This window comes from Podarcis liolepis (assembly GCF_965112155.1).
Source record: "Podarcis liolepis genome assembly, chromosome: 7".
Classification (NCBI taxonomy): Eukaryota; Metazoa; Chordata; class Lepidosauria; order Squamata; family Lacertidae; genus Podarcis; species Podarcis liolepis.
The window spans coordinates 67,510,757-67,524,527 of NC_139561.1; the positions used below are offsets into that span (position 1 = coordinate 67,510,757).

The 13,771-nt window shown below is 46.2% G+C and overlaps 2 protein-coding genes and 1 long non-coding RNA gene across 14 annotated transcripts in view; 1 reads left to right on the plus strand and 2 right to left on the minus strand.

The window, feature by feature from the left end:
• Positions 1-16: 16 nt before the first annotated feature.
• On the plus strand, positions 17-13,747 carry LOC310710831 (uncharacterized protein). 4 transcript variants are annotated; one of them, XR_014528254.1, is made up of 6 exons: positions 17-380; positions 1,748-1,810; positions 2,906-3,052; positions 3,221-3,325; positions 3,643-3,746; positions 4,074-4,545. XR_014528254.1 is itself a non-coding variant. In XM_083512047.1 (5 exons), exons 1-5 carry the CDS (start codon positions 2,828-2,830, stop codon positions 13,643-13,645), a joined length of 531 nt encoding a protein of 176 aa, XP_083368173.1. In that variant the 5' UTR covers positions 2,011-2,827; the 3' UTR covers positions 13,646-13,747. The 4 variants fall into 4 exon arrangements, 3 of the variants coding, with proteins under 3 accessions (XP_083368173.1, XP_083368174.1, XP_083368172.1); XM_083512047.1 differs by lacking the exons at positions 17-380; positions 1,748-1,810 and adding an exon at positions 13,612-13,747 and having other exon boundaries at positions 2,011-3,052; positions 4,074-4,136; XM_083512048.1 differs by lacking the exons at positions 17-380; positions 1,748-1,810 and adding an exon at positions 13,612-13,747 and having other exon boundaries at positions 2,011-3,052; positions 3,643-3,714; positions 4,074-4,136.
• On the minus strand, positions 405-1,633 carry LOC310710865. The gene is made up of 2 exons (XR_014528287.1): positions 1,387-1,633; positions 405-1,295 (listed from the first exon to the last, which is right to left on the minus strand). It is a non-coding gene; the product is annotated as an uncharacterized lncRNA (long non-coding RNA).
• Positions 6,288-13,771, minus strand: part of PHACTR4 (phosphatase and actin regulator 4) — an 87,576-nt gene continuing 80,092 nt past the window's right edge. For all 9 annotated transcript variants that reach the window (XM_083511932.1, XM_083511936.1, XM_083511938.1 and 6 more), the window contains 4 exons: positions 12,045-12,106; positions 10,906-11,043; positions 9,200-9,276; positions 6,288-8,726 (listed from right to left, as the gene is read on the minus strand). In XM_083511932.1, the coding sequence (XP_083368058.1) occupies positions 8,711-8,726; positions 9,200-9,276; positions 10,906-11,043; positions 12,045-12,106 (293 nt within the window). In that variant the 3' untranslated portion in view covers positions 6,288-8,710. The remainder of the gene's footprint in view (positions 8,727-9,199; positions 9,277-10,905; positions 11,044-12,044; positions 12,107-13,771) is intronic.

A 13,771-nucleotide genomic window follows, 5' to 3' on the forward strand; every position in this document is an offset into this window, starting at 1 on the left:
ACACACACACACACACACACACACACACACACCATTTAAAAGGCCATAGACTGTTTATTTCACAAAAGGCCTGGATGAGGAATGTTTTCACCTGGCACTCAACTACTTTTGCATATGTATTTATAGGGCTGGGCTCCATATGGCCCTTTGTGGGTCTGTAGCTAAAGTCTGCAGGAAAACAAGAGTTTGAATAAATATGCAGATCATCTCTCAGCGAAGAGAAAAGTAATCATGCTTTTAAACTTTTTCATAAACTATTGAGGAGCAGGGAGGTAGCAAAGTTTGTGGACAACGCTGATGGGCTGTTAACCAGAAGGTTGGTGGTTCGAGCCCACCTAGGATTCCCACATTGCAGCCGGTTGGACTAGATGACCCCTGAGGTAAGGTTATCAGATTTTTTTTTCCAATGAATCCGGGGACACTTTTCAACTTCAATGGATTTTGTATGAGGACTAATTTGTAAATCCGGGGACTGTCCCCAGGAAACAGGGACATCTGGTAACCTTACCCTGGAGTCCCTTCCAACTCTACTGTGATTCCATGATTTCAGATTATCAAACGTGCGGATTGTGAAGGGCTCCACAAGAATCCAAACTGGGTGACGTTAAAATGGCAAATGTGTTTCAATGTAACTTAAGTGTGAAGTGAGGATGCACATGGAGCAAAATATCCTATATATATACACACACACACAAATAAATATTGTTGTATAGAACCATTTAAAATAATAAATTCAACAAAAAAAGTGAGCCCAAGGATTTTCCTACAACAACAACAACAAAAATCCTATTCCTCAGTGTCTCAGTACAGTTTGATAGGATTTCTGATACTGCTGGCATTCTTTAAGAGGGGTTCACTGAAGAGCAGCTCAAGATCCAGCTGACTACTGTCCTCGTGGGTATGAAAAGCCAGGAGATGGCTGGATTGCGGATGAAAGCTCTGCAGAAGTTTTCGTCCTGAAGGAGGTCAAGGAACATGTGAGTGGGCAATGAGGTATCATAACACATAACCTTTGTATAGAACATAGTTGGGGAATAGTATAACTGATCCCAGCGGGTTTTGCAGTTGGCACTGATCAGTTCATTTTTGGCAGGTATTGGCTTCGCTTGGGAGTTCACAGTTGAGGCCATGAGCTTCCTGGCTAAGCACCTTCCTGCTATGCACTAATTTATGACCATGAACCTCTTTTGTTTGCTCCAACAGTTTATTAAGCACTTCGCTGACAAAATGGTGAAGGTAAGGTGCTGAAAGGATTGTAGAGAAGAGACTTGGACCATTTCTTTTCAGTGTGTGAGCTAATCTCATGCTATTGGGTCACATGACACGCAGCGGAAGCACTTGCTTTACTTTCAGAGGGGCCTGACAATTTCAGGGCAAAAGTTTAACCAGGTGTCCTGAAAAATCTTGTTTTGTGAAAGGCGGAGGTTCCCAACAAGTATCTCCTCTTGGCTATCAAATGAGGGGTACTTGCTCTGTGAGGCAGTAGAGGTCTAGTGCTCCCAAGTGTATAAACAACTACCTGACTTTTAGAAGACATCTGAAGGCAGCCCCGTTTAGGGAAGCTTTTAATGTTTGATGTTTTATCATGTTTTTCATATATTCTGTTGGGAGCCACCCAAAGAGGCTAGGGAAACCCAACCAGATGGGCGGGGTATAAATAATAAATTGTTAATACTACTACTACTACTACTACTACTACTACTACTAATAATAATAATAATATAATATATTTTCTTTACCGGCACAGATACCGGCAGCAGCACCCTTGGCTATGGAATCCTCATCCTCTCGAAGTACCCCCAGGTAGCAGGTGAGGTAAATGGTAAAGTCATTCTGTTGCACACGTTTTACTATTTATACATTTACTGAATTTCTAGGCCCCCTTTATCTTCCAAGGAGCTCAAGGTTCTGCTCCTCCCCATTTCATCCTCACAACAACCCTGTGAGTCAGGGGTCAGCAGCCTTTTTCAGCCGTGGGCTGATCATGTGGTGGGCCAGACTATATTTTGAAGGGGGGGAAATGAACGAATTCCTATGCCCCACAAATAACCCAGAGATGCATTTTAAATAAAATTACACACTCTACTCATGTAAAAACACGCTGATTCCCGGACTGTCTGTGGGCAGGATTGAGAAGGTGATTGCAGCCTAACTGGCCACGTGAGTACTTTTTCCTGTTCTTTTTCAATGCACGTTATGGTGTGTATGTTTGTGTGTGTGTGTGTTCTGAATGCAGGCTATTTATTCCATATTTTTCATCCCACTGTTTGGCTCCTAAGAAGCCCTCAAGGAAGCTTGAAGTAAGAAAACGCCATCCCTAGAATAATGTGGACAATGGATGGTCTGCAGGGGTTTGCCACGCCATCTACCTCTTTGCCAACCAGATCAGGATGTGGAATGGTCTGGCTGCAACTGTTGGCACTTGAGGATGTCACCCGCAGTTGCCACTCACTTGCCCACAGGACCCACAGCTGCAGCTCATCTGCGAGTGGGAGATACCCAAAGATAAAGCCATTCTCCCATGCTAGCATGTGGATTTGGTTCCCTCTGGTGCCCAAAGACAGGAAATGCTGGTCTTTGCCAGTCTGCTCACTTTCCCTCCCCCTTTTGACCAGTCCGTCTTGTGCTCAGAATTGCCCCCCCCCTCCATTTGTCTCCTCAGGCTTGCCTCAGTTTCCCTTTGTGGATAGTCTGGTCTGAGCCAGCATCTGACTGTGTTATTGTAGAAGTTTCTCATTTTGGTTTGGTTTTTCTTTAAGGGTTTCTTTTAAGGTTTACAGGGAAGGTTTCAGCATGGGGCTCCTCTGGACACAGGTGGACAGCGGGCATGGATTTAACGTTTTCACCTTTGGAAGTGAGAAGGGACAATTTGTGGTCATGGTTCCTCTTTTTCCCCTGCTTTCAGGACGAAGCCCTGGTTCGCCAGTGGCAATTAGACACCTGGGGCTGCTGTGGGGCAGGGCAGAGGTGGCATCCCAGCTTGCCAGAGGAAACCATTGCAGAAGTGGTGAATGTCCTCATTCACCTGGAGGACACACAAGAGGTGGCAGAGGTGAGGCCTGCATGGATTGTTCTCCAGAACCTCATGGACATGTCCACTTTTGAGGCCGCTAACCTCTCCAGCTTCTTCTCCTTCTCTTGACTCCCTCCCTCTCCCTATCTTTGACTTGGGGCTTCTTGCTTTCAGGAATCTCACCCCACTTCTCTTCTTGCATTGCAGGCAGCAAAGGCTGCTCTGAAGCAGCTGGTCCCCAAAGTCATCTGGTGGGCAGAACCGAATGTGTTCCACCTGCACCATGCACCGCATAAGGCAGCTAAATATTTGGTAAGGTCGCCTTCATTCTTGGGATGCTTCTAGCTGCTTTGTGAGCTGCTGTAAGGAGAGCAGGGCAGCTTTGCGCACGGTTATCCCATTTTATCTTTCCAACCGCCCAGTCAGGTTGGTAATGGGAGCGGCTGTGCCAGAATCCTCTAGAGAAGCTCCTAGCCATGTGGCAAATTGGGCCCAGGTCTCCCTCATCCAGCTCCAGTGCTCTTAGTCTGTGTGTTAAACCACATGGGATGTCTTTGGCATTTAAGGTGGGTATAGGATATTTTCCTATGTGCACAAACCTGCCATTTATCCATTTTCTTTTCTGATAGATCAAGACGTACAGCAAGGACGTCGTCCAGGGTGCTGCCCTGAGCTTATTGCAGCCTGCTGCCAACAAACAGGTATGTGTCCCGAGTGGCAGCACTGCTTGTTGGTAAGTAAAGCAACATCCCTCCCTGGTAGGGATGGATGGACTCGCCTCTTGAATGATGGAAATTACAATCCAGGCATGCGGCTAGGCAGGGGACCAGGCACCTCCTGAATCTTTTTCTGAGTGCCCCATGGAGTGTCTCTGGATGGGTAATGAATTTGGAGAAATTGGATTGGTATGCAGTGCCCCTATGCATTCATCCCTGCTTTGCCACAGTACACCATGGCCCTTGTAAGCCACGCCTGAGAGTACCTGTTCTCCTCCCCACCCTCCCTTTGATTCCATTGGCCTTTCAGAGTGTGACCTCACTTTTTCCCACTGTCCCTCTAGGACACCAGGCTCACAACACAGCCAGCTTCATTATGGAAGAGGATATGTCTTCCTACTGTTCCTGTAAGTGAGGAGAAAATGCTTCTGCTAAGAAGGGTGTTAAGTGAAGAGAATTTACCGTATTTTTTGCCCTATAGGACGCACTTTTCCCCCTCCAAAAATGAAGGGGAAATGTGTGTGCATCCTATGGGGTGAATGCAGGCTTTCGCTGAAGCCTGGAGAGCGAGAGGGGTCGGTGCGCACCAACCCCTCTCGCTCTCCAGGCTTCAGGAAGCTATCCGCAAGCCTTGGGGGCCCGCGGCAGTTCCCGCCGGGCTCCCACGGCTTGCGGAGAGCTGCCTGCATCCCGAAGCCTGGGCGCGCTGAGCAGTCACGCCCGGGCTTCGGGTAGCTCTGCGCAAGCTGTGGGAGCCCTCCCACAGCTTGCGGAGACCAGCCTGTTCTGGGGGTTGGGGTCGGGGGAAGCTCAGGCTTCCCCTGCCCCAGCCCTGCGCCTGGGGGGGGAATCATTTTTTCCCTTTATTTCCCCCCCCCCAAAAGTTAGGTGCGCCCTATGGGCCGGTGCGCCCTATGGGGCGGAAAATACGGTAATGTTTGAAATGCTCTGAAAGGGACTTCACTGCCCTCAAACATTCCCCCTATTGAATGGAATGAGTTTGCGGTGAGCTGGGGTGGATTACCAAATGTTGTACAGTTGAAGTGAAAAGGGACAAGAATTGTCCCTCCTCCAAAACGGAAACAACCACTGCTTGTGGACACTTGCAACGGATGAACCTATCCATTTCCATTTCTTGGTTTTGCAATGTTATTTATGATTTAATGCTCTTTGCTTTTAAAAACTGAATTGAATTAAAACTCACTCAATGTTTCACTGCAGAAGGAATGGCACAAATGGGAAAAAGCAAACCCAGACAACAAATGGTCAAATAGTATTTCTTAGAACGGCCAGCTGGCAGGAAAACAGTTCAGGGCTAGGAGGTGCCTGGAGGAGCTGGTGGAATGAGCCCTGCTTCCTAGCTCTCCCATTCAGGCAGCTTCATGGAATTACCAGGGAATAAGTTGCATTGAACTCAGTGCAATTAGTTCTGGGCAGACATGCAGAATACTTCGCTGTTAAGTAGCTATTCAATGTTGAAAATGCAGCTTGTGGCCTTCCCTTTGCTTACTACCCAGCTCCCCAAACTCAACACTTTGAAAATTTAGCACAATTCCACTTTGTTTGAAGCTCCAGGCACCCTCAGCTGCCCTTTCTAGGGGATCCAGAATGCCCTTCAAGAGGGGGCCAAACACTCTGCCATCTTTAGTATTGATCTAATTTCAGAAGATGCAGACCTCCTGTTCCTTTGAACTTTCTAAATTATCTAACTTTTTATAGTGACAGTCCTTGCAGAAGAGTTCAAGGCTGCCCTCTAGTGGGTAGAAATTTTCTAGAGTGGACATGTTTTGGCCTGATTTTTGAAAGAACCCTGCACACCAGGGATGGGGAACCCTTTTCTGCCCAAGGGCAGCCTTCCAGGGGACAGGGGACAATGGCAGGCAGAGTGGACAGGATGCAGTTTTTTTGTTTGGCACATGACATAACACAAAACCAGGGGTTTCTGCACATATAAACTCACCCAGTGCTTTTTTTCGGGGGGGGGATGCAGGGGTATGCATACCCCTAAACATTTTGTGAATCTAAATTTGGCCTCCTTGATGGGCAGTATTTCAATATGAATAGGAAAATGAGAGTACCCCTAAACATTTATTTTTTAGAAAAAAAGCACTGAACTCACCTATATCTCCCTTTAAAAAATAATAATTCTACGACTGTGCAGGACAAGCAATTGCAGAGGAAATGAATGCATTACACTGAGTAGATTTGATATAATAATCTTCCATCTGTAAGACCGGGGGGGGGGGTATGTAGCTGCACTTTTTAGAAGATAGTTTTTACCTCTGCAGGGAGTGTAGAGGTAGCAAACCTCTTTTTCGTTGAAAATTTAAAAACCTCTCCTTCCTTGGAGGTTTTTAAGCAGAGATTGGATGGTCGTCTGTCATGGATGCTTCAGCTGAGATTCCTGCATTGCAGGGGGTTGGACTAGATGACCCTTGGAGTCCCTTCCAACCCTACAATTCTATGATATTATGACACCCCAAATCACTCTCTGTATCTGGGAAGTGACTGCACAAGAGGTCGACGATGCAACTGAGAGGGAGAAGAGAAGAGCAAGCTTTTTCTTTTCTAAAAAAAATTTATTCCATAAAATCTTATTGAAAGGAAGACAGCTATACAATGCAATGATCTGCTCTACAGAAATATATTTTACACACTTTGAAAAAGCAGTTCTGGCATAGAGCGCTTCAGCACTCCCCTGATGTCTACAATAGCTTCTCTCCTTGCACTCTTCCTGAAGAAACGCTATTCAAGTAGCAGTAGGAATCCTGTGGGCTCTCCCAGATGCTGGTCTCCAACTCCCATAATCTCCAGCGTTTGGTCATGCTGACTGGGTCCCATAGGAGTCCAACAAATCTGGAAGACCACAGATTGCCCATCCTCTGCCTTAAAGGCAACAAAGCCAAACTCCACCCCTCTCACCCCTTGCAAAATATTCTCACCAAGTCAGTGCTCAAGAAAACAAAAGGGTTTGGGGGAGGGGGAGAAAGAGAGAACAAAAATGGTCAGCTGAGGGGTAGGGGGTTAGGGGTAGAATGAAACCCTTGAGGTACAAAATCAGAGTTTGAGATCTTTGTATCCCTGGTCTGCCCAGAAAGGTGACTAGGACATATTGGAATGGGATTATTGATGCTTCAGCACAAGGGTGGAGAACTCCCACCAGCATGGCCAATGGCCATAGATTATGGCAGTTATAGCCCAAGATTACCTGGAGGCACCCACTTACCTGTCTACTGCTGCCTTTAACAGTTGTATAGCAAAGAGTGTTCCAGGCTTTTGTCCTTTGCTCATGAAAAGGCATTCTGTTGGATTCAGATAAAGTGAGTGGTGCAGTCCCCACTGAAATCAATGGTTTTTAAAGTCTTGACAATCTTATTACTATGGATTTCAGTGGGTTCTAAATTCATTTAATCTGGATCCAGTGCCTCCTGACACTCCTTATCTTATGTGATTGTTGCAAGATATAGCAGCCCTTCCTCTATTGCATCTTACCCACCAGAAGATTTGGCAACTGGGTAGGCTTCAGCAGTATGTAATGGCCTCTTCTCAAGGTGAGGAAGCATAGAATGGCATGGGACACAGCCTTTAGCCATCTGTGCGCTGCCTACCCACTGGTACAGCATCATGTTCTGCAAGGGTAGCTTGTGCAACCAAAGCAGTTGTCAAACATGGAGCCCCCTACATCCATCTTCCCCAAACAGAGGCTTGCCAAGTGATGTTGAACTACAACTCCCAGCGGCCTCAGCTGGCGTGGTCAATAGTTGTGGGCCAACAACATCTGGAAGGCCTGAAGCTGGGGGAAGCTGACCTACGTTAACACGCATCCAAATCCCTCCCAGCCTCTCACACGAAAGGGTGGCCAACCCTGCAACCCAGCAGTGGCTTGCAAAATCATCCAGAAACATTCCACGAGAGATCAAGGATGCCGTATTTGCTAATGTTTATAAATATGAAAAAGGCCGATTTCAAGCCCTTCTCAAGCATGTGACATTTGAAACTTCCAATACATTTTGCTACTTGACTAAGAAAAGGCAAGTTCCACTCTAATTTCAGAAAGTTTTTAAAAAGAAAAGGAAGAAGTCATGATTTTTTAAAAATATACAATATATTCCATGCCATCTGCTTCCTGAAGGCAACTTGTTTTAGTCTTTGCAGTTCCTGTTATATAGGACTAAATATGCACCAGAAAAAAGAGGTCTCAACGTTACAAGTTTTTTGTTGTCCATCTTAAAAAAATTGTCTAAAAACTGTCCCCCTCTCTCAAAATGCAGCATATGCCATTTAAGAACTATACAATTTTTCTGCAGGATGATTTAAAATTGGTCAGTAGTGATTCTGCATATTAAGTACATCCAAAAGACATAAGCAAAAAAACAAAAACAAAATCTCCCATAATGTGTCAGTTTCCTGCTAGGACAGTATTTTAAAGTTTCCTTTGTACAGAACACATGCACGCACAAGCACGCACTCTCTCTCAATCTCTCTCACCCACATGCACAGGCACACATTCTTGCTTCCTGTTCACTACCTACAAAGGCTGCTCCAATATTATCTCTTCCTTTGAAAAAGCCTATGAAACAGATCAGAACATACTATTTACAGCAGAACAGGAAGAGGGGGGGGCATTATCCATTCAAACGCTGGAGCTGTCCACGTCTAACGTGAGTCAGGGCACCCAGCTACAAGCAGGGGGTATTGCTGATTCATCTGAGGTATAGTGTTTCCCCCCCCGCCGTTGTGATTTGATGGCACTTGACAGAAACTCCTTCCAATGAAATGCAACTTTTGGACAAGGCTCTCCCCACCCCTCTTTTGTTTCCCTGAAGAAGGTCATTTCCTGGATACGATCTGAAGGCAAATCTTAGACAAGCCTCAAAGGTTCCTCTTCAGCTCAGGAGAGAGCAACCAGCAAATGCCTCAAGTCATCAGCAACCTTCTCTGGCACATCTATCAGTGTTGGGGAGCGGGTTTTCTAAAAGATTCATGGCCGATGAAACCTGCAAGAGAATCACATTGTGCTTGTGAGAATGGCAATGGGCTTGGACGCCTCCCCCCCCCCCTTTGGGTCTTGCATGCCGCATCCAGGTCATGCCCTCAGGACATGAGAACCACAACTGTCAAGCTCTCACTGCTAGATGGTGCTGGCCAACCATCAAATACTATCAGCAAATGTCTGCCTGTGTTGATGTCTCCATTGCCCCTCACCCAGAGCATACCCACTGCCTTCTTGGCTCCAGCCTGCCACACAACGTGCACCAAACATGGGTTTAGCAGGGGCATGCCCAAAGCTCACTAAAGATGGGGGCAAGTTTCTGCCCTCTCCCCACTCCAAGATATCACACACTAGAGAGGCGATGAGATGCTGGTTCAAACCTGACCATGGCAAGGAAGGCTAGTGGCAATGCTAGGAGCTACTACAGTCCTACGAAAGAAGCATGGGAAGGAAAGTGGGCACCTCCCTCTTACACACCGTGTGAACTGCTTGCTCTCTTCGTGGACTTCCATTTCAGAGCTCTTGAACTCGTTCAGCTCCTTCCGGATGGCAGCCTAAATGGGGAGAAGTGGGGAGAAGGAGCCCCGTCAGTTCAGATCTGAGCACTTCCATCCCTGACAGGTGCTATCCAATCAGCAGGGTGTCCCAGCTGCGTATGTCTGCCTTATGTCTATTTCATCCTATCAGAAGCAACCCATCTTAGCCATTGTGATGCACTTCTTCTTTGGATGTTCTGACCAGTAGCCAGGATCAAAGCACGAAAGGAAAGAATCTGTCAGGAGACCAGAAGGGCCCTGGGTGGGGAGGTGGGGAAACAGCTGGCAGGAAACACAGGGTTTCTGGCAGCTTCATTACTTATGGGGGTTTCAGTATGGTTTATTTACTTACTTATTATTTTGGTTATGTAAGAATGCTTCCCCTGCTTTTCTAATGCATAAGCATCACTTAAGGCGGCTTCCAACAAACAGAACATTTCATATCACATTCCAGTATCAAGACAAAACACCCTGCGATATAGTGTATAACACAGACAAGGAAGTGCAGATAGAATATTCACTTCCAACAGAACATTGTTGCACAGTTTTCATGCAGCCACCAAGAAGGCACTCACTCTTGCCCAGCAAACAAGCTCCCCTATCAAAGAGCCTCTTCAACAGATGGACCTATAAAATAGTGGCACTTCTTTGTGTAGGTGTATCAGACTGTTACTTATAACAAGCTCTATCAGACTATAATCAGTGCTTTTGTGGTCATCATGGCATTTGGTTCCCCCTTTGCAATATAGCACAGGAAACCTCCTTATGCAGAGGCGGGTGAACGGATGGTGCTGCAAGAGGCATGAGACGCAGCTGGAAATGGAGGCAGCAAGGAGGATGTTCCTCACTGTCCAGAGGATGAGGAACAGAACAAACCCCTTGAAAGTTTGCACATAGGCAAGGCTCAACTTATAAGATAATGAAGAACGTGGTGGTGAAATATAGCACTCTCCCAAGTGTATGGCACTTTTGCAGAGCACAAGAGAGCAGGAGGTTCCTTGAGAAGTTTAAAATCTAGTATCTTGTATAGGTGAGCAAATAGAGAACTGCAAACAGACACAGGCAGGGGTGGAACGTGTATTTACTTCAGATGCACATACCTGAACCTAATTCAACATCCTGCTTTCATAGTGGCCGACCAGATGCCTATGGGAAGCCCATAAGCAGGATCTGAACTCAACTGTACTCTCCCCTCTTTCGGTTTTCAGCATCTGGCATTCAGAAGCCTACTGCCTCTGACTGTGGAGCTTTGATGGGAAGTAGGGATGAGGAACCTGTCTCTCCAGATGTTCTTGGGACTACAATTCCCATTATCCCTGATCACCAGCCACACTGTCTTGGTCTGATGGGGGCTGGAGTGCAACAACATCTTGAGATCCAAAGGTTCACCGGAACAGGAAGGCAGAGCAGAAGGCACACAGCCAGAAAACAAAGGGGGGTTTCATTACTGCAGGGACGAAAGACTTTGCAGAAAAGGTGGGTTTTGAAAGAAATGACAGGTAGTCATACGAGTATTCTGAAAGGCAGCCCCAGTCCGTAAGTCGTTTGAGAAGACAGGAGGCCTTGGACATCCGGGGGTGGCAGAGATGCATTGGAAGAGGAGTGTGGAGAGACAGGCTGGGCAGAGAGAGCATTTGCCTTTCTCACCTTGTCAGCAGGGGTTAATTTGGTCCATGGCTTGTCTGCTCGCCTGTCGTAGTCCTGGGCATCTGTTACCTCCACATATTCATTAAACCTCAGGATCTTCCTTGCTTGCAGTTCAGCCACAGTAGGCCTTTGACTAAGCTAAAAGGCAGAGAGAGAGAGAGAAAGAAATTGTGACTTGCAAGTGAGATCTGGTGGCCTGCTTCACAAGGCTAAAGTGGATCGTGACACAGGCGCTGCACCAATCCAGTGTCACAAGTCCTAGTGTGGCAGCACTGCATATCCAGGTAGTTGCTCCAGTCCAGTGACTTGGAACAGTGTGGGTTGCCTTGGTGCATCTGTCTGGTGCAAAGCCTCCCAATAATCAGATATGGAAAGAGGAAGTGTGTTGTATGGTCAGGGTGGGTGAGTGGTTTTGTGAAGAGAAAACTCACTTAAGTCAACAAAACCAAAGATGCCTCTTGCCTTGGTGCAACCTTGCAAAATAAGGGTTAACCCAAAATCCATGAGGAGCAAATGTCACCACCCAGGCATAATCCTGGTGGGCTGTCTGGCTTCCACTAGTGCAGCTGGTGCAGAAGGAAATGTGAACAAAGTCATTTGTTAGTCATTTGTTAGGGCAACTCAGTATGGTTGGGGGTTTTCCTTATCTTTTATATATATATATATATATATATATAGAGAGAGAGAGAGAGAGAGAAATTGGAGACCTGGATTAATTACATCTGGGGCATGGCTCTCTCCGATCACTTTATGCAGAGAAGAAGAGCTATTGGGGAGTCTCAAAAAGGGGTGGGTTTGAGATGGTCTGCTTTCTGCTTCAGAAATATGGGGCAGCCTACTCTGTAGACTCTCCGGCTCCACTGTGCAGAGGCCAAGTGGGAGTCCGTGGAAAGTGGGGTAATGCATGAGGTGCAGGATCCGTGCCACAAGTTGACTCTTCACATGCAGGAGAGCAGTGTTTACAATATTACATTGGTGGATACTTTCCCCTGCTTCTGCGCTGTGCTTTGTATATGTTTGTAAATAAAATAACTTTGTGCAGTTTTCTTTGTTGTTTGTAATGTTTAATGAAACATTTTACTTAAAAAAATATTAATAAAGCAGTACAGAATTCCCAGCAGCCCATGATGCTCCAATACCTTTCTGGTGAGCCTGCGCTTTATTTCCCTTTTTTCAGCTTGCCGGTCAGCCTCATTTTTTTCTGTGAAAGAGAAAAATGATTGATGATGTCTGAAACTTCTCTTTCCTTCCAACATAGTTTAGCATTAACAAATAAAATGTTGCAATTATTGCTCTATGAATGGTACACACCTGTCAATCAAGTGCTTCTACAGATTTGGTCTCTTGCATGAAGGAGGTATTAGGAACTTGGTGTGTATGTGTGTATTTGATACTATATAAAGGTAATACGGGTTCTCATCCACACCCAGCAAGATTCCTTATGACCCTCCATACAAAAGTCCGTTCCCTTGGAAACAATTCGATCCACTGATTTTACTTTATACCACTCATTCCCGGCATGAAACAGTTTATTAAATGACTCTGGATAAATCCAAGCAGAGGAAATCAACTACAGTGGTGCCCCGCAAGACGAATGCCTCACAAGACGGAAAACCCGCTAGACGAAAGGGTTTTCCGTTTTGGAGGTGCTTTGCAAAACGAATTTCCTATGGGCTTGCTTCGCAAGACGAAAATGTCTTGTGAGTTCCTGCAGGGTTTTTTCCTCGCCCCCCCCTTTCCCCAAGCCGCTAAGCCGCTTATCAGCTGATCCTAAGCCGCTTAACAGCTGATCCGCTAAGCCGCTTATCAGCTGATCCGCTAAGCTGCTAAACCGCTTATCAGCTGATCCGCTAAGCCCGCTAAGCTGCTAATAGCGCTAATCCACTGATCCGCTAATGGGCTTGCTTCGCAAGACGAAAAAACCGCAAGACGAAGAGACTCGCGGAACGGATTCTTTTCGTCTTGCGAGGCACCACTGTAGATTTATGACCTGACAATCCCTCACTAGAATTGCGGAAGAAGAATAGCATTTATTGCCTTAGTCCACAGAACGTAGCAGCATGACATTACTGAAATGTTTCTTCTGCACAGGACCTGTCCCTGAAGACAGTTTAGAAACTTCAACTGGTGCAAAACATGGCAGTTTGATTTCCTGCTTGGCCCCACCCCACCCACCAGGAATCATGTTATTTCCACATCGCTGACAATCTAAATTGGCTGCCAGTGTGTTCCTGGATCCAGTTTACGGAGAGTTTGGAGTTTGTTTTACATTTAGAGTCCTATGACTTGGGCTCCGCCTTCTCCACATGTCCTCCTCCTTAGGTTATCTGGGGAAGACTCACTTGTGTGTGGCATCCCTCTTAGCTCAGGTTGGAAGGCCTTAGCAGGTAGGGCTTTTTCTATGGGGCTAGAGCCATGGCTGTGGATCTCTCAGCTCAGAACATGAATTTAAAAACAGATACAGCTAAAAAAAACCACCCACCCACCAGTTATAAATATTTTTTTAAAAGCAGGCCACCATATTAAAACAGCATGGCGTTATTAAAACAGCACTCTTCCTCCTCTTCCTACAACAAAAGGCGGTTCTACCACCTGCAGTTGCCAAGCGGGAAGAGCTTGCCCTGTGCGCTATTCATTAATTGCAATCCAGATCACCTACTGCAGCACTGCTGGAAATTCAAATGAAACTTTCCATGCAAATCACAGGTACGGTAGCAAAAATGCTGCACGGCAGGAATAGCAAGCAACGCTGCAGCAGCACAGTGTTTGGGACAGCAACCAAGGGACAATGCCTTGGAGCCAGAGTGCTATAGAAATGATCTGAATACTCCTTAGAAAACAAGCACATGGAGAAGCTTCTACTTAC

Coding starts and splice junctions, on each gene's coding strand:
- LOC310710831 (XM_083512046.1), top strand. CDS start 2,828: ATGGATTTAACGTTTTCACCTTTGGAAGTGAGAAGGGACAATTTGTGG. Junction 3,326..3,642: donor ATAAGGCAGCTAAATATTTG/GTAAGGTCGCCT, acceptor CTTTTCTGATAG/ATCAAGACGTACAGCAAGGA. Junction 3,715..4,073: donor AGCCTGCTGCCAACAAACAG/GTATGTGTCCCG, acceptor CTGTCCCTCTAG/GACACCAGGCTCACAACACA.